The sequence below is a fragment of the Toxorhynchites rutilus genome, chromosome 3 (assembly GCF_029784135.1).
Source record: "Toxorhynchites rutilus septentrionalis strain SRP chromosome 3, ASM2978413v1, whole genome shotgun sequence".
Taxonomy (NCBI): Eukaryota; Metazoa; Arthropoda; class Insecta; order Diptera; family Culicidae; genus Toxorhynchites; species Toxorhynchites rutilus.
This window is the reverse complement of record NC_073746.1, coordinates 98,560,220-98,583,508: the sequence shown is the minus strand read 5'-3', so window position 1 is coordinate 98,583,508 and position 23,289 is coordinate 98,560,220. Positions and strand designations below refer to the sequence as shown.

Below are 23,289 nucleotides of genomic sequence, written 5' to 3'. Positions count from 1 at the left end.
AATTCGTCAATTATTCTATTGGCGATCTAACGTACAAATCTACACCTAGGCGGCACTGCGGTGAAAGTGATGATGATTTAAAATTTTGCCATGTGAGCTTATGGAAGGTTTGTAGATCTTTCCATAAATTACAATGTTATAATCATAAAAGATTATTTGATTGCGATGAGTTTGTAAGAAATTTAATTCTGCGCAATTTTATATATAACATGTTATTTATTTACTTCTTTCAGTAGTGAAAACTATAAAAATGTTGACAAAGTAGTTCTCACATGCAGGAATTATGCATTTTTCTACTTGTGTTTGATTGTGCTCTCGAATTTCCTTCTTTAATTCAACCATTGGCAACATTTATACAGTTTTCACTACTGAAAGAGGTAATGAAATAACATGTTATATATAAAATTGCGCAGAATTAAATTTCTTACAAACTTATCGCAATCAAATAATCTTTTATGATTATAACATTGTAATTTATGGAAAGAACTACAAACCTTCCATAAGCTCACATGGCAAAATTTAAAACCATCATCACTTTCACCGCAGCGCCGCCTAGGTGTAGATTTGTACGTTAGATCGCCAATACCAAAAAAACAAAACATCATTATTTTACTCGCTGCGCCATCTGGTTGCAATTCTAACGTAAACTCGTCAATTGACGAATTTACCCAAAGCTGAATCAGCTCATGAGACATCTACATTAGAGCTCAGAACCACAATTGACTCAATTGACGAATTTATGCAAAGCTAAATCAGTTCATGCGACATCTACATTAGAGCTCAGAACCACAAAAGTGATGGTGTTAGTTTATTTGACGCACTGAAAAGCAAGATTCGGTCGTGATTATGCATTTTATTTCTATTTAGATTCATTTGAACCATTAAATGTCGTCAGTATATGGTAAGAAAGTTAGGGCTTTGTATATTCACGATGGTTTCAACACGCGATTGAACCAGTGTAATATATAATCTTTCAAAATTTTGAGTTTGATAACGCATACAGGTTATGCATACTGTGGATAATGGTGATGAAAACGATGGGCCTGATTCTCGAATACACTTCACGGTGGAAACGGAATGAAACGTATCCGCGATGACAACGGTATGGTGTCGACATCTGGATACGAGATTAGTTTCCCACTAACCTTATCATTAGAATATCAAATTATCTTCAGATGAAATTTTTGTATGAGATTATTACATCACATGAAGAAAACAAAGTTTTCCACTCACATTGAATACCAGTTTGATACGAAGAAGTTAATTTTCATTAATGATTTTTTATTTGAAAAGTGCTCATTCTGCCTGAAAACTCATTATTATCTTCGACACTTACTCGTAAAACGTAGTTCAATGGTGTGCCGTTTATTTCGTTTCCACCATGAAGTGTATTCGAGAATCAGGCCCGATATCAATCTCTGTTTTCTCCGTGAAGTGTATTCAAGAATCAGCCCCTATTGACGAATTTACGCAAAGCTGAATCAGCTCATGCGATATCTACATTAGAGCTCAGAACCACAAAAATGAGGGTGTTTATTTTACGCATTGAAAAGCAAGATTCTGTTATTATTCATTTTATTCTAATTTAGATTCATTTCAGTCATTAAATATCGTTAGTATATTGTAAGAAAGTTGGAGTTTTGTATATTAATGATGGTTTCAACACGAGATTTTACCAAAGTCATAGATAATCGTAAAAAATTTTAAGTTTGATAATGCATACCGGTTATTGATACTATGGATAATTGCGTAGAAATCGATATCTCAAATTGGCTGATATCATTGATTATGTAGGGTTCGATACGAGAAGGATTTGCAGTATTTTTAGCGCAAAACACGCTACTCATTGTTGACTTAGTTGAGAAAAAATTAAGTTACAATATTTATAACAAGCCATTCCTCGTAATATACATACCACATTTTAAAATTATCATTTTCTAACCATTTAGCGTGGAAAGAATACATGAATCCGGGGAATTTGAAGGAAAATTCGCATTTTTCTAACAAATGTAAACGAATTTCATATAAAAAAAACAAAACTTCATCACTTTACTTGCTGCGCCATCTGGTTGTAAATCTAACGTAAATTCATCAATAAGTTGGTTGTATGAACAGTTCCTGATTTCAAACATAGAAGTCGCATTGAATTGTTTTTGGCAAGGCGCCTAGAAGTATATTCTAAGGTGGGCCAACTTGCTAAAACCACTCTTCAGCCACTTGGAAGTGTACTGTATTTTGTTTGTAAACAAAACACAATACGCTTGTGCCCAAGCTCACTTGTGATCTGTCTGTCTGTTTCACTCTTCAAGTAAATAATTCCCCTTCCGCTTTCTTCCGTACTGTTTTCATATACTGCTCTCCTAACCAACTTAGTGACGAAACGGCCTCACCTTAGGATATACTTCTAGGCGCCTAGGTTTTTGACAAAGTACGTAAAATAAGAAGGTAGTGCTTTGTTGAAGTAATGGTAGGCAAAGAAAAAAAGCAAAAAATAGCAATAAACCATCGATCAAATCCATATAAATTCGAACATTTTTTAATTTTTTACGTAGGACTACGTCTAACCGGAAGATATAGGGGGTGAAATGGAAATCTAGGCACTGAACAAGTAGGAAAAAATGCAAGATTTGGAACGCTTATAACTCGAGCATTTCTCAATAGATCGCAAAGGTTTTTGCATCAATTGATAGGAAATATATCTACGCATCTATCATAACGAATAACATTTCATTTTCCTTGAGATAAATAATTGAATAATTGTGAAATATCAAGCATTGTCAAAATGCACTATGTGCTCATTTTTGATTGGTCCATTTTGTGCTCCTCAAATCGTACCGACCAAAACGGGCAACCAGAGCAGCAGCGAAATAGAATGAAGCACGATTGGAAAGGAAAAAGAAAAAAATGAACGAAACATTGGTCGCAGTCTCACACATGCGTAATTCCCGAGCCAGCCAGTCAGCTTAAAAATCCCCGCTCCGCTGCCGAAACGATTCTCATTCAAACCGTACACCACATCGGTTCGCATCACAACACATCAACAAACCAACCCAAGCAGCCATGTCTGGACATGGTAAAGGAGGAAAAGTGAAGGGAAAGGCAAAATCCCGCCCGAACCGTGTTGATCTGGAGTTCCCCGCAAGGGTAGCTAGGCCGAGCGCGTTAGTACCAGTGCACCAGTCCACCTAGCCGGCGTTATATAGTTTCGGCCGCCGAAGTGATCGAGTTAGCTGGCAAAGCTGCTCGCGACGATAAGAAAACCCGCATTCGGAACAGAACACATTCGGTTCGGTGGACATCAAGACAACAGGCAGTTGCAGCGAGTGGCGAGTGGCAAACGCAATCGCAAAACGGCATCAGGTAGCACAAGAAAAAAGTTTGTTCTTTATACAAACTGCTTTGATGGCAAATCCAGAACAAGGCGGCATCGAGGGCGTTCGAAATGGTTTTTTTCAAAACCACGAGTACTAAGTTTTCTAAATTGGAACCATTCCATAAAACAAGGCGCTTTTCAGGGCCATTAAACCTTCCAAAAAAGAGTTTAGGAAATACAGTTCAATGCTTTCTAAAACAATATCCAAAATAATAATAAAACACAAATTGATTTTTTCATAATTTGTTTGTCATATGATGAGTATGTGAATTTGGCAGTTCTGAGCTTACTGATTTTCACCAATTCTTAAATTGCTTCTAGATTGAAAGTACAGTAATTTACACTTATCTCGACATTTAGCTAATTGGACGGACATGTTATGCGACATATTTAGTTGGACATTTTTGTAAACATAGAGATCCAAATTATGACCCCATATTGAAAGTCGACACTGTACCACTGTCATCGCAAATGTTCAATTATAGGTTAAAATTACCTCCAATCCGATACTGAGTGGTGGTAATGCGACGTGCCATTGAATGTAATTTATTGTAAAATATGTCACAAGCTGGATGGGAAGAAATTTTCCAACTGTGAAAGCTGAGGCGAGTGGCAAACGCAATAGCTAAACAGGAAGGTTTAACCGAACAAGATGGGAATATCGAGTGATAACAAAAACACAACACCAAAAGTTCTTTTCAGAACCATCAACATATTCATAACGAGTAAACAGTAAACTAATCAATTTTTCAAGTAGATAGGTAGGTATTCACGTAGGAGAAGAAAATAAAGAATATATTAAAAATATATATTTAACAAAAGCTGTCCCCTTTGTATAGTCCTACGTCACTCCGGTTATGTCCCCGACATTACCCACCCGTCTTTTTTTAAATTATAACACCAAAATTGTCTCAAAATATGTTTCGAAATGATGAAATAGCAGTTTACCTCATTGTTTTGAAATTTAAAACAATAAAACTATCGAATCTTTACTATAAAATAAAACAAAACCGATAATGAAATGTGTGAAGCGGTTATATCGAAGCAGTGTCGTTGCCGTCCTCGATTCATGGAGCGAATGCATGGGATAGCTGGAAACATCCCCGATTAGTTTATCTCATTCGAAATTATTCTGTTCCGGCATCGCGGGACGTGGTACTTCAACATTTTACTAAAGTAAACAAAAACTGTACAGTATGAGTTCGATGAAAAATCACATAAAACCTTACTTGCAGTGAAAAAGCAGTACACTATCGTATTCACCGTCGGCTCGACTTACGATTTTGTCACTTTTTATGATTTTTTTCGATATAGTGGAATATTAAAAAAAAACTTCAGAACTTCGAACAAATTGAGGATTTTTTATTACTAACTTCGTTGTGTGTGTAAGGGTGTGTTTAGACTAGTGATATATTCATGTGAAGGAATATGATGAGATTTATAGAAATCGCATCAACCGTTTACACTAGCGTGAACTTCTATAATGAATATATTCATATTTTCGGTGAATTTATTCACCTGAAGTAGAACTGCATCCAACTTTAGTGATTTCTCACCAGTGAGAAATTCACAAGCGTTTACATATGCTGAATTTATTCAAGTTATATATACCTCGAATAAGTGTATCATATTTATTCTCACCCGTTTACACCTATTTTTGCGTGAATAAATCCATCTATAGCTATAGCAAGACGGGTCTATGGTACTAGGTGAGGCCGTTTCGTCACTAAGTTGGGTAGTGGAGCGGTATATGAAAACAGTACGGAAGAAAGCAGAAGGGGAATTATTTTCTTGAAGCGTGAAAGAGACAGACTGATCAGGAGCAAGCTTCGGCACTAGCGTATTGTGTTTTGTTTACAAACAAAACACAGTAGACTTCCAAGATGGCTGAAGAATGGTTTTAGCAAGTTGGCCCACCTTATGATATATTTCTACGCGCCTTGAGCTATAGATCTCCCTAAAGGCTGATTTAGACGATGCCAGTCAGCGCTCTAGTTGAAGTATCCAGTGAACAGAGAACAGACACTCTGTTCAAGTTAGAGGCCAATTACTTGTTCGATACTGGTACAAGTAACTTGAACAGAGTGTCTGTTCTCTGTTCACTGGATACTTCAACTAGAGCGCTGACTGGCATCGTCTAAATCAGCCTTAAGGCCCATTTATACGTTGCTAGTAGCTGACTTGACAATGAGCAGCTACTGACCCGGTGGACTCGCTTGACAATTGGTTGACTCGCCTTGTCCGTTCACACAGTGTGAGCTGCTGGCGAGAAACTAGATACTACGGCACGGGTTTACCAGGGATGCCAGGCGACTTTTCAAATGTCCATCAAATAGTCAGAAACAGCAATCAGGTCCGAATTTGTCAAATGATTGGTCCAAAATCGACTTCTTTATTGGCAGTTTTCATCTTAGGTTTTCAGTTGAATGTATCATCACACAATTTTATAGCAAAACAAACGCTGATCGTGTTTAAAAATACATACTTTGTGCTGAATTTCTTTGAACTGAAGGTACTATCCGAAAAAGCAGAAAGAGAAAAGGATTCGGGCCAGGAATTAGATGCAAAGAAAAGGAGCAACAAATACAATATTGAAGGAACTCTACGATGAGGATCCCCGAGATTACAGAGCAGTGTTGATAATAACACCTGAACAAGTGAAAAAACTGTTGGATTTAATTGCTCCACGAATACAACGCCAAGATACAGTCATGAGGGATGCTGTACCTGCAAGAGTTAAATTAGAAATGACATTGATGTGCCTTTGTTTTGGAATATCGTTGGGATTGTTGTCGATATTTTTTAGAATCTCGAAAACATCCATAGCTCAGATAATTCCGAAAGGATGTGATGTTATAAATGGTAGTCTAAAAGATTTTTTTTTTAATTTTATTTATTTTGTGAAATGAAAATGATAGTCGATTTGCAGGTGCAATAAATACGCTTCAAAAATTTTAATAATGAATGAAAATGTACTTTTTTAAATCGAATATGTATTCTGTTTCTTAGAACAATACTTTTTTTTGTAAGTTGTGATCTGATAATGATTCTATATTAGAGATTCTCAAGAAAACTATCTCAAAAAGAAAGCGTGCCCCGCCAGCGTGCAAAACGAAATAACAATTATTTCGTTTAGAAACTATGAGGGTTTTATTTGTTTTTCCAATAATTTTCAAGTCTATAAATATCTTCACATATTTTCAAATATCTTAAAAATAGAGACATTTCATTACATTTGGCATCACTGATTCGAACGCTAAATTCTGTTTTTGACGTTGTGAAGCATGCAAGTGCGAGTAAATTCAAAAAACTTTGAAGTAGCTCGCACGCCGGATCACACATGACAATAACTGGCATGATGTGTTCACACGGTGTGAGTAGCTGCACTGCAGTAACTGACTAGACCGACTCGTATGCTTACTCGCACCGTCTGAACCCGGCTTTAATGTAAACCCGCCATAACATATGCGCTCTCCGTGTGTATACACAGGAAATATCACATACCTTCTATTCTACGTACGCGAGATGTAGAATAGAAGGTGGGAAGATTCACGGGTTTTGGTTATGTTGAACTTTGATTGTGTTAGTAGCCAGGAAGATAGGAAGTTCACATACCAGGCATACCAGTTAGTTACTCAAATGGTACAAAATTGAATGTGTCAACGAATAACGTTAAAAGAGGGTATACAGAAGCTAATTACAGATTTCCAAATCATATTTTTCGCATTATAAAAAAACAGAACATATCACGAACTAAAATGTTTAATTTTTTATTTGATTTCAAAAATAGTATTCTAATGTCTACTGTGGATTCTAGAGCAACTTCATGGAAGTTTGACTTTTGTCAGCAATTGTATTTACTTTTTTCACAATTATGGTGCTGAAAACTTCAGTCGTCTAAAACTAAGACACAAGCGGAAAACTTTTCGTCTCAATCTAAGTCATACGGAGTTAAATTTATTTTTCAAGTTCATTTTAGATGAAAAATACTTGCAACCCCTTTTTCCCATGCACTGTCAAATGTTTATCCGTCAAAGGAACAAAAGATTGTGAGACTCTGACTTTGTTCGTTTACGTTTTTGGTCGACGTAACGAGAAGCAAAATTGAATTGAAATAAGGTTTAGAACACTTCAAAAATACTGAACTATCAGTTTCTGTTAAAATGTCGGGCCCTTATGATTTTGAACACTAGCATTGATTTAGGAAAAAAAACTAGTTCGTTCATTTCATTTGCTTGTTTTTACTTTTAAAAACAACACTTTTGCTATGCATTGGACTATTATAAGAAAGGTAATAGTGAATTCGTTTTTGTTCATTTTCAACCCCAGTGCAGGGGGTCTCCGTAGTCACATTGGTTGCGCGTTCGCTTAGTAAGCGATCGATCGTGAATTCAAAACTCAGGGCCCCCATTGACCATCTTTGTGTTGTTACAGAATAACTACGTCCACGCAACAATCATCAGCGATGGAGGTCGATCCACGGTCGAAATAAGGTCGATTCATCCATACAACTGCTCTGCTCTGCAAGAAACATCGGGCTGCTGTTCTATAAATAACTCAACAATGGATCAACGACTGTCTCCGCTGTCCAGTCTTAACTGGATAATGGAAGAACAGATAGAAAACTCTTACGCCTAAATGGCTACTGTGTAAATGTGTACCATTTGCAATGGTATAGAAGGGAATACTCTAACGCCGAAAAATGGCAACTGTGTAATGTGCTAATTATAGATATGATAAATATGTGACATGTACACGATTAAAAAAATTCGGCTCTGTTACAGCTAAAATGCTAATGAGCCTAAAATAAACAAAAGGGATAAAAAAAACCCCAGTGCCGTACTAACTGCTGTCAACGTTTTTTTATTCACTCAGTTTCGCACTCAGTGTCGCACTAGTTCACCCCGAAAGCTGTTAGTTTCGCACTGAGATGTTTCACGGGTTGGCACTGGGGTTCACCAATACAACTATACTGAACTGTCAAGGTCCGAGTATTGTTTAGGAAAATCTAAAAATAAAGACTATGAAAATGGAAAACCTGCTGCTTTTGCTTTCGTATTATTGGAATCGTAATCCAATTCGGATTCTGATTTTGAAGAGTATATTCTAGGAGATGTGTGCTATGTGTGCTTTCATTGGGAGGCGACAATAATGATGGATATTCAGGTGGAATAAACCTGCTTTCAAAATCAAAATTATAATTGAAAATTTACTTTAACGTATCGAATATTTATTTTATGTTATGAAATAAGAGGGTTTTTTTCCGATATCGCAGAAACATATTAAACGAAAACTGTGTCTAATGATGATTTTATATTATAATAGTAATTATTTGTGGAACAAACAGGAAATGCATCGACAAATGGTTAAGTGAGTGTCAGAACTACATGTGTTAGGTAATCAAACAATATGAAGTAAAAATTTTCATTCAAACTTTTATATTATTACACTTAGCCTTTCTGATCTGATAGAGAATAATTTACCTCCCAAGCATTAATATCGCCACCAGACGTCGACACTGTATATTTGTCGTCGCAAATATAAACAAATCAAACTATATAACGCACAACAACAAACCACCGCATTCGTGAAACTGAAAACGTTTTTCTATTACAGAGTCAGTTTGGCACTGACTCTGTTTTAAAAACGAATTCGCTATCAGGGTACGTTTATGAGAAGGTATCCTGGACTCGAAATGTGTCCAACACGATTCACTTATATACTCTCAACTATGACATCTTAGCTTTGACAGAAATCAGCGATCGCAAAGCAATTCATAACAAGTGTTTTTTTGACGTAGGATTTCGTCTTTCGGGAACATATTGGGGTACAAATTGAAAAACGAATATCGATCGCATCGTGAAAAATGTCCAATTTCAAACGCTTATTGCTCAGTCATTTCATGACGAATTGATGAGATTTTTACATCAAAACATTGCGGCACTATATAACAATTTTTCACCTTGAATAAAATAATATATATAATGTAATTAACTATCGAACAATTGAAAAATCTCAACCCACATCCAAACGGTACTGATTGGTCGAAATTGACATCATTTCTTTTTCGCCTGTTTCGTTTCTTTCGTTCCCCGATAAGTCAAATATTTGCATGGCGAGCGAGTGGGGGGCGCCTATTTCTCACATACCAACTGATATAAAAGGACGGTAGCATTTTTAGATTTCTCATTCTCGTTCAATGCTCAGATCGGCAAACATCTGGGCTTCTAGTGTGCAGTGCTCTACAAATCAACCAACACCATACGGTGCGGCAAAGGAGAGGAAGCCATCGGCAACCAACGATGGATGCGATGCGGCAAAGGGAGCAAAGAAGAGGAGGCAGCGGAGAGCATCGAATTAAATCTAGTGTGCATTGCTGGTGCGTTCCTCTTCACATCAACAATTGCATGCGGCAAAGGTGGCAGAGGAGCGAAGTGCATTGCATCGCATCGTATCACACCCGCTATCCGTCGTTTAGCTCGTCGTAGTGGTGCCAATCAAACCCTCGCAAATCGACGCACAGAAGCCGATGGCGTCAAAGTCAAGGAAAGCATCAGCGAATCCGTAAAAGCTACCGCTCCCAAAACTAAACTGCTACTTCCGACTGAAACGCAGCAGATTCCGTACAACCCATTAAACCATTCCAGTCCTTCTGAGGACTATCAATTTGTTTTGAAACAAAAGAGTTTATTTTACTGTTTTCCACTTACCACAAAAACTATATAAAACCGATCAAAAATACTGTTTTTGACGTAGGATTACGTCTTTCGGGAACATATTGGGGTACAAATTGAAAATCGAAAAACGAGCACATCGTGAAAATTGTCCATTTTTAAACGCTTATTGCTCAGTCATTTTACGATGGATAGATGAAATTTTTGCGTCAATCGATTTCGGCACTCCATAACAATTTTTTATATTGAATAAAATAATATATGTCATGAAACTTATTATCGAATAATTGAAAAATCTCAACCCCTACCCTAACGGAAATATCCACTTCTAATTGGACGAAATTGACGACACATGCGGGGGTTACCTAACAGAGATATCAAAACCAAGCTGCCTGGGGGAAATCGACATTTCAAATATACGGCATACAAATACTTCTGTCATCATCACTTGGTAAACACTAGTGGAGTGAATAAACAATACCCAACAACCAAACAAAGTTGCCCTTTTCAGGGCCACCAAATTACTATCAAAGAGTTTAACAATGTAATTCTGCGAAATTCAAAAATCAACATATAGCCTAACGGAATTCTACGTGAACTATGTGGTCGTGTCTCGGACACAACCCTCCTGTGACTTTTTTTTGTTGCGAGTATTACGTGTTTTGCTACATTTTATTTGAAAATATGTCAATGACTAGTACCCAGGATGTGTTGTTTCTGTGGTGCTTTTTAAAGTGGTCTTTTTACGGCCGCCCGAATGCGAAGGAATATATATAAAATATTTCTATTTTCAGTTAACTCTATGGCTCAGATAACTCGGTTGCGTGAGTGTTTAGCCACTGATACCCTGGCTCGAGTCCAACTCGAATTATGAAAACATCCCACAAATTATCGTTCCATCGATCCCCAAGGAATGTGACTATTCGGAAGAAATGGCTTCAATTCTTTGGACAGGACCTAAACAGCAATACTAAACACATGTACATTCGCTCGCTTCACTTCAGTCCAGATTGTTTCATTCATATCGATGGCTTGGAAGTACAATTTCGTCGAAAACTGATACAAACAGGTAAATTTGAACAAATCCATATTATAGTTACAATCTGTTACAATTATTACACAAAAAATTTTAATATTAGCTGTTCCTACTGTCAGAAAGGCCAACGATTCTCATGCCTCGGGAAATCAAAACGGACGGCTCGCCTAAAGGTCTTGATTGACATCAAGCAAGAGTAAAAAATCATAAATCATTCATAACATCCGCGGAGTTGGTCCAGTTTTCTAATGGGACGAAACATGACAATCCCGAGAGGGATATTCTGTCAAATGAAGTCGGGAGCAGCACTATCAACATCTCTAATGAAAAACCTAGTGATTCTGCTAGTTCTGAAAGCTTAATTCAAGCACTGCAGTAGGAGGTATCGGAGAGTTACAGAGAGCTTCAGAAAGCTAAACTTTGAATTACCGAACCACAATTTCCGCTATGTTTTGATCTAAAAAGATTATCTTTACGCAGCAATGAATAAATGTATACATTTAGCTAAAATACAAAAGAAATAAACTTATTTAGACAAATTCATTATACCGCTCCATGATACTTGCAAAGCTGACACGTCACAGCCTCACTGTACTGATGCACTAGTCAGTTCAGACTACCTTTTCATAAACGTACCCTGATTCGCTATAACATACATAAACAAAATCTGTGACGTCACAGATTCAAAAAATCTTCCCACCTTTCATTTTCCATCTCGCATGAAAACATCAACAAAGCATCGATAAAATTGATGGAAATTGGTTTCACTTAGTGAAATTTAAAAGCAATCCCCAAGTTTTAGAGGCGAATGAACTGAAAAATTTAAACCCTCTTAAAGCCATAAAGAAGAAGAAGAATCCCCAAGCGGAAGAGAACGGAACGGAAGAGATATGTCTCTATCACAGATCATTGATAATCTGTGTCGCATCTGCTTCAAGAGCTGTACGAGAGTCGTTTCCCTTAACGAAGTCATAAATGGGAAAACACTGGCTGAAATGCTACGATTTTGTGTAAAAATAGAGGTAACATACCTAGATTTGCATGTAAATGTCTGAGTAATGTTTATGCCATTAATTGTAGATTTTTGAAAACGATGACCTACCATTTCAATGTTGTGTAGATTGCAATTTTGATCTAATAGTAGCGTATAACTTGGTGATACGTTGCAAGGAATCTGATGCTTTGTTTCGAAGGCAGCTAACCGATAGTAAAGACGATATGCGGTGAGAAACTGTTGAAACATAAATTATATCGATAGCGATGATATTTTTTTTTTCTTTTCAGACAAGTAGCACATGAATCTAGGAAAGCGATAAAAAACCGTCAATCAGAAACGGAGCTCAAGGCACACAAAGAATGTATTTATTCGGAACCAATATCAGATCTGTTGGCATCAAACAGTGAACAGTCCAAAAAAATAGCTTGTGAGGAAAGCGGAAGTTTATCCATTTTTAATAACAATAATGATAATGATGAGGAAGACGACAGGAAAATCGACGTCGTCATCAAGCAAGAGGAAGTTAGGAAAGATGAGAATGTGGTAAATCAAGAAACTGATACAGATGATAGCAAATCGGACGAAAATGTAAGCGATGTTAAACGAAGGCGATATGTTAGGGAAATTCCATCATCATTCCCCAAACGATGCTGTGAATGCAAGATGCGTTTAGAAAAAATAGAACAGGTTAAGCAACATTCTAAAATGCATATAGAATTAAGAGTTACCGACCAGCAAACACTTACTGATAGTCCGTTTGAATGTTCACTTTGCTTTAAACGGTATTCTACATATCATGCATTACTTCTCCATCAACGAGAAATGTTCATTGAGAAACAATTTCATTACGATGAACGTGACGAGGATTTCCTCACAAAAGTTCAATTGGAAGATTATAAACAACTCTTTGATAGGAATAAGAGTATCAGAAAGGGGCAGCTTCCACAATGCTGTGCTTGTTACCAACAGTTTGAGTCCGAAGAATTGTTGAAGAAACATTGTGACGAAATTCATCTCCCAGAGAGCCAAGCTTCAACAAGCGATAATGAAAAGAAAATCGTTTGTGACATCTGTCACCGCAGATACAAAACTAAACGATTAATGCTGGATCACCAAGCGAAACCATACCGTACCAAACATCAGTGCGTCCATTGTGGGAGAACATTTCGAGACACAACCGCCCTCGCTGACCACGAACGTTGTCACCAGGGAGAACGTCCTTTCGTCTGTCCGATTTGCTCAAAATCATTTTCCATTAAAGACTCGTACAGAAGACATGTAAAATTGCATTCAGTTGAAGAGGACCACTTCAAATGTCACATTTGTAGCAAAGGGTGCAGGACTAGGGGGAACCTTAATTCTCACATGAGAACTCATACCGGCGATAAACGCTTCAAGTGCGATACGTGCGACGCGAACTTTGCATATCCGAACGATCTCAAACGCCACATTCTGGCGCACTCTGGTGTGAAACCACATGTCTGCAATGTATGTGGGAAACAATACCCCAGACCGGATTATTTGCGTAAACATTTGCAATCACATGATACAAAAAATACTTCTAGCACATTCGACTGTCACATATCTGAATAAAGTTCATGTCCCAAATGTTTAGGTGTCTTTTCTAAAATTTCCTTTATTGAACTGATTTCACTGGGAAAATATTCAGACATAAGTTACCATAAAATGATTACCAAATACGTTACCGTCATCTAGAGTTTTAAGATTTTTCTATCGGCCGTGCAATGTGGTTTCTACTTAATCTACTTGATTCGGATCAATAATAAAAACATGTCCAACATAAATTCTTAACCCCAATATTTCCAATCACTCAAATCGAAGCTGGTGAAGTTTTTTTTCCCCCTCCACCAAAGTGCCTTTGGTTTTTTTTTCTTTGACCGTTCGTGGCAAGATAAGTGCCGTTAATACCCGGAACAGCGAGGAAGCAGCACCTCTCCGGCAACGCCGGACCGGCGATCTGTGAATTGGTTCCAGCGGCATCGATTTCATCATAGAGAAGTATAATCAACAACAACTTTTGCCGTCACGCTATTGTGTTTACCTCGTAGCGTGCGGCGTTGTATAGCTTCGAATAGGGGTGTTCAAGGTTGTTCGGATACCGCAAATTAGTATTTTGTTTTTTTTTTTTGGAAGAATTTTTTTTTTGAGATATATATATTTATATATTTTTCTTAAATTTAAGTTAATTATTAGTCTAAGTTAGTTTTAAGTTGAGTTCTTGAGCGCGCGTGCGTGTGTGTGTGTTTTTTTTCATAGACGGTTGCGCACCGTTTGCGCAACCGTTATGACATCTACCGATGCCATTGTTGCGCGGACGCGCTATTATCAATCGACCTCAAAGGGACCATGGGTTGTTTTCTTTCGGCCCAAGGGAAAATCGTTGAGAACTCTTGATATTTCAAGAGATTTGCTGCGTCAATTTTCGGGCGTCTCGATACATAAAGAGAGACCGGATAAACTGCGTGTAGAAGCACTGACTTTTGATGTGGCCAACAAGATTGTTGACCACGAAGTTTTTAACAGGGAATATCACATCTACATCCCTTCTCGAGAGGTGGAGATAGAAGGCGTAGTAACCGACGCGAGTCTGAGTGTCGATGAATTGAAAAAAGCTTCGGGTTCTTTCAAAAACTCGATGATAGGTGATCTTGTAAAGATCCTGGATGTAAGAAACCTGCATTCAGCATCTTTGGAAGAAAACAAAAAAGTTTATAAGCCCTCGCACTCTTTTCGGATTACTTTCGCAGGTTCAGTTCTCCCAAACTATGTGAAAGTAGAAAATATTTTTTTCCCAGTGCGCCTGGTTGTACCACGGGTTTATAATTGTACCAACTGTAAAAAGTTGGGACACTCGTTTAGCCACTGCGGCAACAAATTTTGTTGCGGTAAATTTGGCGAGAAACATAGTGAGGATTCTTGCACACAAACAGTGGAAAAATGTATCCACTGTGGCGAGAATCCTCACCCTCTACAGGAGTGCCCGAGGTACAAACAGCACTCCGATAAAGTGAAGCGTTCTATCGCTGGACGCTCCAAGCGGACTTATGCTGAAATGCTAAAGACCGCATCAGCCGCTCAAGATGAAAACCAATTTTCGGTTTTGTCATCTCAAGAATCGGACTCTGATTCTGATGAGGGTCATACTACGGCTGCACCAGAATCTTCAATAAAGGATGAATCATCAAAAAGAAAGCTCTCTTCACCAACGGTGCACCGTAAGAAACCTAAAGTGACCCTCGGAAGATTGTCTAATTCCAAGGGCAATAGTAATAAAAAAACGAATCCGAAGGCTCCTTCTCAGCCAGTTCCTGGTTGCAGCAAGGATTTTACGTCATTACCCAGAGAAGAGAGAAATAAAAACGCTGCTCCTCGAACTTCTCGTAGAAAATTCGCGTCTAATCGAGGATTGATAGCTTTTTAGGACATTGTGGACTTCATACTAAACACGTTAAAAATTCAAGACCCCCTCAGAAGCTTTATTTCTGCCTTGCTTCCATCTTTAAAGTCTTATCTTAAGCAATTGACTGCTTCATGGCCCCTCCTTGCATCAATCATATCATTCGATGGATAATTCCCCTAGCGTAGTAGAAGATATGATCAATGTGCTACAATGGAACTGCCGTAGTCTAGTGCCAAAACTAGATTCGTTCAAATTTTTACTTCAAAATTATGATTGTGATATATTTGCCCTCTCTGAAACATGGCTTTCTTCTGACACTGAACTCAACTTCCACGATTTTAACATTATTCGCCCGGATAGAAATGATTCTTATGGAGGAGTATTTTTGGGGATCAAAAAGTGCTACTCTTTCTATAAAATTCCTCTCCCAGCTCTATCAGACGTCGAAATTGTCGCGTGTCAAATAACTGCAAAGAATAAAGAACTTTGCATAGCTTCAGTATACGTTCCTCCAAATACTAACATTAGCCGTAGTCATCTTTGGAATCTAGTCTCGATTCTCTCATCCCCAGTTCTAATTCTGGGTGATATGAACTTTCATGGTACTGGGTGGGGTGATCCTTATGATGACGCCAGAGCGGCTATTTTTTACGATTTATGTGACGATTTCAACTTGACTATCTTGAACACTGGTGAAGCGACACGAATTCCAAAACCTCCGGCTCGAGAAAGTCGTCTCGACCTTTCTTTTTGCTCAAGCTCGTTATCATTAGATTGTCAGTGGAAGGTCATCAATGATCCCCATGGTAGCGATCACTTGCCAATCAGTATATCAATCAAGTGTAGCCCGCAATCCACTGAACCATCTCGAGTTCCATTTGATCTAACAAGGAACATCGACTGGCAAAAATTTGCAACGGCGGTAACAAACGGTGTCGAATCAATAGATATACTTCAACCATTGGAAGAATATCGATTCTTTGTCGATTTGATGTATAAAAGCTCACTGGAAGCACAAAAAAGAAAAGTTCCAAGTGCTCCGTTTAAAAGAAAACCAGCCACTCCTGGCTGGGACGATGAATGCACAAAATTGTATTTGAAAAAATCTGATGCTTTCAAAGCTTTTCGTAGACATGGAACATCCACACACTTCGAGGAATATTCAAAGCTTGAAATACAGCTGAAACAATTAATTAAAGCAAAAAAACGCGGTTACTGGCGCAATTTCATTGAAGGTCTTTCTCGTGAAACCTCAATACGTACCTTGTGGAGGGTAGCTCGCAACATGCGTAACCGCTCATCTACCAACGAGAGTGAAGAATACTCCAACCGATGGATATTCGATTTCGCTAAAAAGGTCTGTCCAGACTCAGTTCCAGCCCAACATATTCTTCGAGAAACGTCTCCGAGCGGTGGACCTCTGGACAGACCATTCTCAATGCTGGAATTTTCTATGGCTCTTCTTTCATCGAACAACTCTTCACCCGGAAGCGATATGATTAAATTCGTTCTTCTAAAAAATCTTCCCGATATCGCGAAAAGACGCTTGCTAGACTTATTCAATACCCTACTAGAAAACAACATTGTGCCACCCGAATGGAGACAGGTCAAAGTAATAGCAATTCAAAAGCCTGGCAAACCAGCGTCTGACCATAACTCATACCGTCCGATTGCTATGCTCTCGTGCATTAGAAAATTGTTGGAGAAAATGATCCTTCGAAGACTCGATCAATGGATCGAGACAAATAATTTGCTATCAAGTACACAATTTGGGTTTCGCAAGAGCAAAGGAACAAACGATTGTCTAGCGTTGCTTTCTACAGATATTCAACTGGCCTTTGCGCACAAGGAGCAATTGGCTTCAGTATTCTTGGATGTTAAGGGAGCTTTTGATTCGGTTACCATAGAAATTCTGTCAGACAATCTGGACAGATGTGGACTTCCTGGAATTTTGAGTAACTTTTTGTACAATTTGTTGTCAGAAAAGCGAATGAACTTCACCCTTGGACAACTGACAACTTCCAGAAATAGTTATATGGGTCTACCCCAAGGCTCATGTCTGAGCCCCCTTCTTTATAATTTTTATGTGAAAGATATTGACAGTTGTTTGGCAGAACAATGCACGCTTAGACAGCTTGCAGATGATGGTGTGGTTTCCGTCAGAGGGCTCCATGCCGAAAATTTGCAAATACCATTGCAAAATTCCTTAGATAACTTGTCTTCTTGGGCAAGGAACTTAGGGATCGAATTCTCGCCGCAGAAAACCGAACTGGTAGTGTTTACTCGAAAGCGGTTCCCAGCCCAATTGCAACTTAAGCTCTTGGGCAGAAGCATTACCCAATCATTGACTTTCAAGTACCTTGGTGTCTGGTTTGATTCAAAATGCACTTGGAATACCCACATTACGTATTTAAGCAAAAATGTTAAAAGAGGGTCAACTTCCTCCGCTCGATTGGCGGCACGTGGTGGGGAGCTAATCCGGGAGATCTCATAACACTTTATAAAACAACTATTCTATCCATTCTGGAGTATGGCTCTTTCTGCTTTCTCTCAGCAGCTAATAGTCTCCTTCTAAAACTGGAACGAATTCAATATCATTGTCTGCGTATAGCTCTTGGCTGTATGCACTCAACGCATAACATGAGTCTCGAGGTTCTAGCAGGAGTAACTCCTCTACAGAACCGATTCTGGGAACTTTCTCTCAGAATACTGGTGAAATGCGGAGTCACGAACACACTTTCGATTGAAAACTTTGAAAAAATTCTTCATCTAAATATACAATCTCGGTTTATGAGAATTTACCACCACTATATTTCGTCAGATATTTGTCTTCCATCGTTTACTCCAGACCGTGCTCACTTCACCATCAGCAGTTCCTCAATTGAATACGATCTGTCGATGAAACAAGCAATACTTGGAATCTCAGATCAGCTTCGATCAACTTACATTCCCCGTATTTTTAACCGAAAGTACTCAAAAGTCAATTGCATGAAAAGATACTTCACTGATGGGTCTCGCCTCAATGGATCCACTGGCTTCGGTGTTTTCAATGAAAATTCGAGCGCCTTCCGTAAACTGCAGGAACCTTGTTCCGTTTATGTTGCTGAGCTGGCAGCAATCGACTTCGCATTGGGGATGATCTCCAACAAGCCTGCAGACCATTACTTCATTTTCTCGGATAGTCTCAGTTCGCTTGAGGCTCTCCAGTCGATGAGAACTAGTAGGCACCCATCTTATTGTCGTGACCAGGGTCCCGCAATTTGGACGCCATCTTAAAATTTAGATTGCTTCGACCTGAAAGGCACTTTCCACACCAAAAATCGTACACAGAATGAGCTCTCAACTCGATGCTATGCATCATCCAACCTCGAGAATCGAATTCTCTCGCGCTTAATTATCTCTCTGGGCTCTCGTTTTCCTGAAGTGATGCCAGATTTACGGCAACTCGTAAATATTCGAAATGTCACCGTATATTGTAGAAGCTGGTACTTGAAGACAATCTTCAATATTATTGTGTTTTCCTTTTATTGCACGGGATTTTATTTCTTTATGCGTTTATCTTCGTACCCAATAAAATTCCTTTCTAAACATAAATGGAGCTCTCTGAAACCATTGTCGTTCATCATTTTCAATATTTTTAACATCTATGGGGAAAGTCCGCCAAAAATCTGAACTCCCTGTTCTCACATCGGAGTAAAGAGAATCGTTCTCTTCTCTTCGGCTCGCCCTTCGGCAATCATCGTTCTCTTCGAACATCTCTCCTTCCGGTAGATCTTACGTTTAAGAAACTGTGTTTTCCGACACTGTTATTTTGAGTGTACAAGAAATGGGTTAATTGCAAACTGAAGGAATTAATTATATATATATAGCTGTATATTATTTTATGTCAGCTTTATTTCCCACAATACCTCCCTTCTCTACTCTCCCCATTACCGTTGAATAAATTACCATTTTTTTCTTTATTAAAGAGATTTTCAGCCAAAGGCTGGTTCATCTCTGCGAATTATTATTGAATATCCGAAAAATCAATTATTATTGACTAACGTTTATTAGAAGTTTCGCATCTCTAGCACGTTTAACGGGTTTCTTTTTTCATAATTACAATGTATCAAACCATTTGCACAATAATGCATATGTTTCAGTTCAGTACATCTGAAAACGTCCAAAATCAACGTAATTATACATAATTGATTTTCAACTGGAAATTTACACTAAGTAGCGAATGTTGAGTGTATATAAAACGTGAATATATTACCACCACTATACCTTGACTCTTTAACTCTTGCTTCACATTGCATTAGAGTAGCCCATTCCTGAGAATCACTTGTCTAGATAAGAGAAGCTGACGTTTGTGACGTTTAAACTAGCAACTGTCAATCGTGTATATTTAATTTGTTTACTTGTAGTTCTGTACGTGCAAATTTATTTTGTGCTTCAAAACAAAGTATGCCAAATAATAGTATAAGAAAATAAAAGAACAAATGTAAATGCATGTGAATATTTAAATGATTAATAAAGTAGTGTTCAGCTTTTCTATATTCGTATGTGTTTTTCAGTTCAGCTTCATTAGTAGTTTTGTTGAGTGAAAATTTCTCACTGGAAAATTCTGTAAACGAAGTCATCGAATCTTGCCGGTTTCTTCATAGCTGCTCTCCGACGAAGTGTCGGTCGATTATCTTCCAGGTGTTTCTCTTCTGCCACGATATCTAATGCGGTGTCATCCGAATTCAGAGCTGTTGCATCGCCAGGTGGTACCTGAGACGGAGCCTTCTTAAGGTCGTTGACACTTCTAGCGTATTGAATTCCGTTGCTACTTGCAACTACCATCTTTGATCCTTCATGTGCTACGACGGTATATCGTTCGGAAGAAAATGTGGGATCTACTTTGGATTTCTTTTGCTGCTTAACCAAAACCGTGTCACCGACCTGAATGTCCGAAGATGTGGCTCCTCTTGCCCGGTCCGCGTGTTTAGTGCTGATGAACTTTTGTTCGGTGTCTCTTTCCCGAATCTGTTCACGGTCCAACTTCTTGTCGCTCGAACTAGACCAAAGACTTGGAAATGTACCTCTAAACTTCCAACCGACGAGAAGTTCGAAAGGAGTTACTTTTAATCGTGAATGCGGAATTAGCGTATTGTGATTGTGCACAAATGTTTCCAAGGTTTTCCTCCAATTTTTGCCCTCGATTTTCGCAGCCGACAATGTCTTGATAATTGGCTGATTATACCTTTCAACCAGTCCATTCGACTGGGGGCTCAAGGGAATGGATTTACGCACATTGACACCTTTCTCCTGCCAGAAACTGCAAAATGTTGAACTTTGGAAAGGTGGCCCGTTATCGCTCTGGATCACACGTGGCAATCCCCAGCGCTTGAAAATGTCCTGTAGAGCCGAATTAGTTGCGTCCGCCGTTATGCGATGCATTTCAACCACAAACAAAAACCTGGAGTATGTGTCAACCACCATGAGAAATTCGCCTGATCCAAATTCGGGAACCATGAGAAAATCTATCTGAATAATTTCCCATGGCCCATCCGGAAGCTCACGTGATACTAATGGTACTGGAGGATTTTTTTTAGATAACAGCGCACAAGTTTCACAATTTTTAATGAATTTCTCTGTTTCAGCACACATTCTTGGCCACCAGAAAAAATCCCTCATTATGCACTTCATGGCAATTTCGCCAATGTGTCCTGATTCTATGGCTTTCGATCTCAACGCTTTTGGTAGGATGATTCGATCCCCCTTGCACAATAACGCTCCGATACAGTGGATGTTCTTCTTATGTGCTTCGTACATTCGCAATTCACTGGGCCAATCGTCGCGTTGCAGGGCAGACCATAGATTCTCCATCTCTTCGTCTTGTTCCGAGCTTAATTCTATCTCGCTTAACGTAACCTCCATACAACCTGCATCCAAAGTGCACAACACATGGCTACCATTTTCACCTTCGAAAGGCTCTGCTTCTTGAGAATCGCGAATCAATCTCGACAGTGCGTCCGCCACATTGTCTTCTCCTCTGACCCTCTCTATCTTGAAATCATACGGTTGAAGCCTCAACGCGTATCCTTCGGATCTGGTGAATGCTCGTTTGCCAATGCGGAAGTTGGAATGATAGATGAATTCATTTGCGGAAGCATCCGATCGAACAATGAAAGATCTACCTGTTAGATAGAACGTGAAGCGTTCAATACCCCATACAACGGCCAAAGCTTCTCTGTGCGATTGAGGGTAGTTCCGCTCTGATGCTGTGAGTGCTTTTGAAGCACATGCAATTATTCTGGGAGTATCATTCGAATCGTATTGCACCAACACAGGCCCCAACCCAACTGGAGACGCATCGACAAAAAGTTCTGTCTTGTCAGAATTACTAAAGTACCCCAATGTATTAATTGCCTGTATCATATCGGTTTGCAGGGATACAAACTCGGCTTCCTCAACATCGGTCCAATGAAATTCCGCAGCATTGGCTAAGATTCTCAAGTGTTCTGTCTTCGTGGCTCGGTGAATGAGAAACTTGTCAACGAAAGTTATAAGCCCTAGAAAGCTTTTGACCTCGGCACAGGACGTAGGACGCCTGAAATTCTTGATTGCGCTCAGTTTCTCTTGTTCAATCCTCCAACCAGTAGCGCTTAGTTCGAACCCGAGAAATTTGACCTTTTGACTACTGAAAATGCATTTTTCAAAGTTTACCTTCACGTTATGGTCTCTTAATCTGTTTTGAACTTCTTCGAGATTCTTATCATGTTCCTCTTTTGTTCTTCCGAAAATCAGTATGTCGTCCAGATAGTTGCACACTCCCTCGCATCCGACTAGAATAGTACGCTCCATTACCTCTTGGAAAATATCCGGGGAGTTGCATAGTCCAAAAGGTAGTCTAGCATAGCGATACATGCCGAACTCAGTCATAAAGTTTGTCAAATGTCGTGAGTCTTCATGTAGTTCAATGTGAAAGAATGCGCTCGATAAATCTATAGTCGAAAACCAATTTGCTCTTTCTAGTTTTGCGAGAATTTTCTCTAAGGTGGGCATAGCGTACGGGCAACGGAGTATATAACGATTGGGTCCTCTGAGATCAATGACTAGCCGGAAGTCACTTAGGCCCTTCGGAACAACTAGCATTGACGAACAGAACGATGTGTTCATCGGCTCCTTGACGCACTCGATAATTCCTGCTGCTGTTAGTTCATCAAGTCGTTGACCAACTGCATGTTTCATTGCGACAGGAACATTCATGAAGATGTTGCGGCATGGAGGTTTTGATGTATCGTATCTAATCCTGATTGGAGGTTGTAGCGTGCAGAACTCCCAGCTACGGTTTCGCCACTGTTCCGGGGATTCTTTAAAGGCGAGTGGCTTAAGCGCCACCTCTAAGAGGACCACTCGCGCGAGATTTGCCCGGCAAAGGACCAGTCTTATAACTAGCCTCTGAAAATGGTTGAAGAATCGCTCGAACAGTGACTCTTTCCCCAAGTGTTTCCCAATAACGTTCCTATGACTTTTTGGCCGCCACCAAAGAGATCTGGAGGAAATCCGCAGATCTACCCGGGAAAAAGAAAACAATCAACTACCTTGCTGTCCACTTATCACCTCTCGCTTCAGGCGCAAAAGTGAAACTCCAACGTAAATCCAAACATGTAAATTCAACATTTATAGTATACCCGATACGAGACGCAAAACGGTTTCTCCAAAAGAAAAAGACGGGTGGGTAATGTCGGGGACATAACCGGAGTGACGTAGGACTATACAAAGGGGACAGCTTTCGTTAAATATATATTTTAAATATAT

At 39.0% G+C, this 23,289-nt stretch overlaps 2 protein-coding genes across 2 annotated transcripts; one reads left to right on the top strand and one right to left on the bottom strand.

The window, feature by feature from the left end:
- The first annotated feature begins 11,808 nt into the window (after window positions 1–11,808).
- LOC129774761 (zinc finger protein 761-like) lies at window positions 11,809–13,873 on the top strand. The gene is made up of 3 exons (XM_055778702.1): window positions 11,809–12,105; window positions 12,164–12,306; window positions 12,368–13,873. The coding sequence occupies exons 1-3, from the start codon at window positions 11,974–11,976 to the stop codon at window positions 13,671–13,673; spliced, it is 1,581 nt and encodes a 526-aa protein (XP_055634677.1). The 5' UTR covers window positions 11,809–11,973; the 3' UTR covers window positions 13,674–13,873.
- A 6,221-nt stretch (window positions 13,874–20,094) lies between these two features.
- Window positions 20,095–22,719, bottom strand: LOC129773340 (uncharacterized protein K02A2.6-like). Its single transcript, XM_055776940.1, has one exon. The coding sequence runs from the start codon at window positions 22,717–22,719 to the stop codon at window positions 20,095–20,097; it is 2,625 nt and encodes an 874-aa protein (XP_055632915.1).
- Window positions 22,720–23,289: the final 570 nt, after the last annotated feature.

Excerpts from the sequence above, each read along its gene's own strand:
- LOC129774761 (XM_055778702.1), top strand. The coding sequence starts at position 11,974 with ATGTCTCTATCACAGATCATTGATAATCTGTGTCGCATCTGCTTCAAG. Across the intron at positions 12,106-12,163 it reads GATTTTGTGTAAAAATAGAG|ATTTTTGAAAACGATGACCT; the intron begins GTAACATACCTA and ends CATTAATTGTAG. Across the intron at positions 12,307-12,367 it reads GATAGTAAAGACGATATGCG|ACAAGTAGCACATGAATCTA; the intron begins GTGAGAAACTGT and ends TTTTCTTTTCAG.
- LOC129773340 (XM_055776940.1), bottom strand. The coding sequence starts at position 22,719 with ATGAAACATGCAGTTGGTCAACGACTTGATGAACTAACAGCAGCAGGA.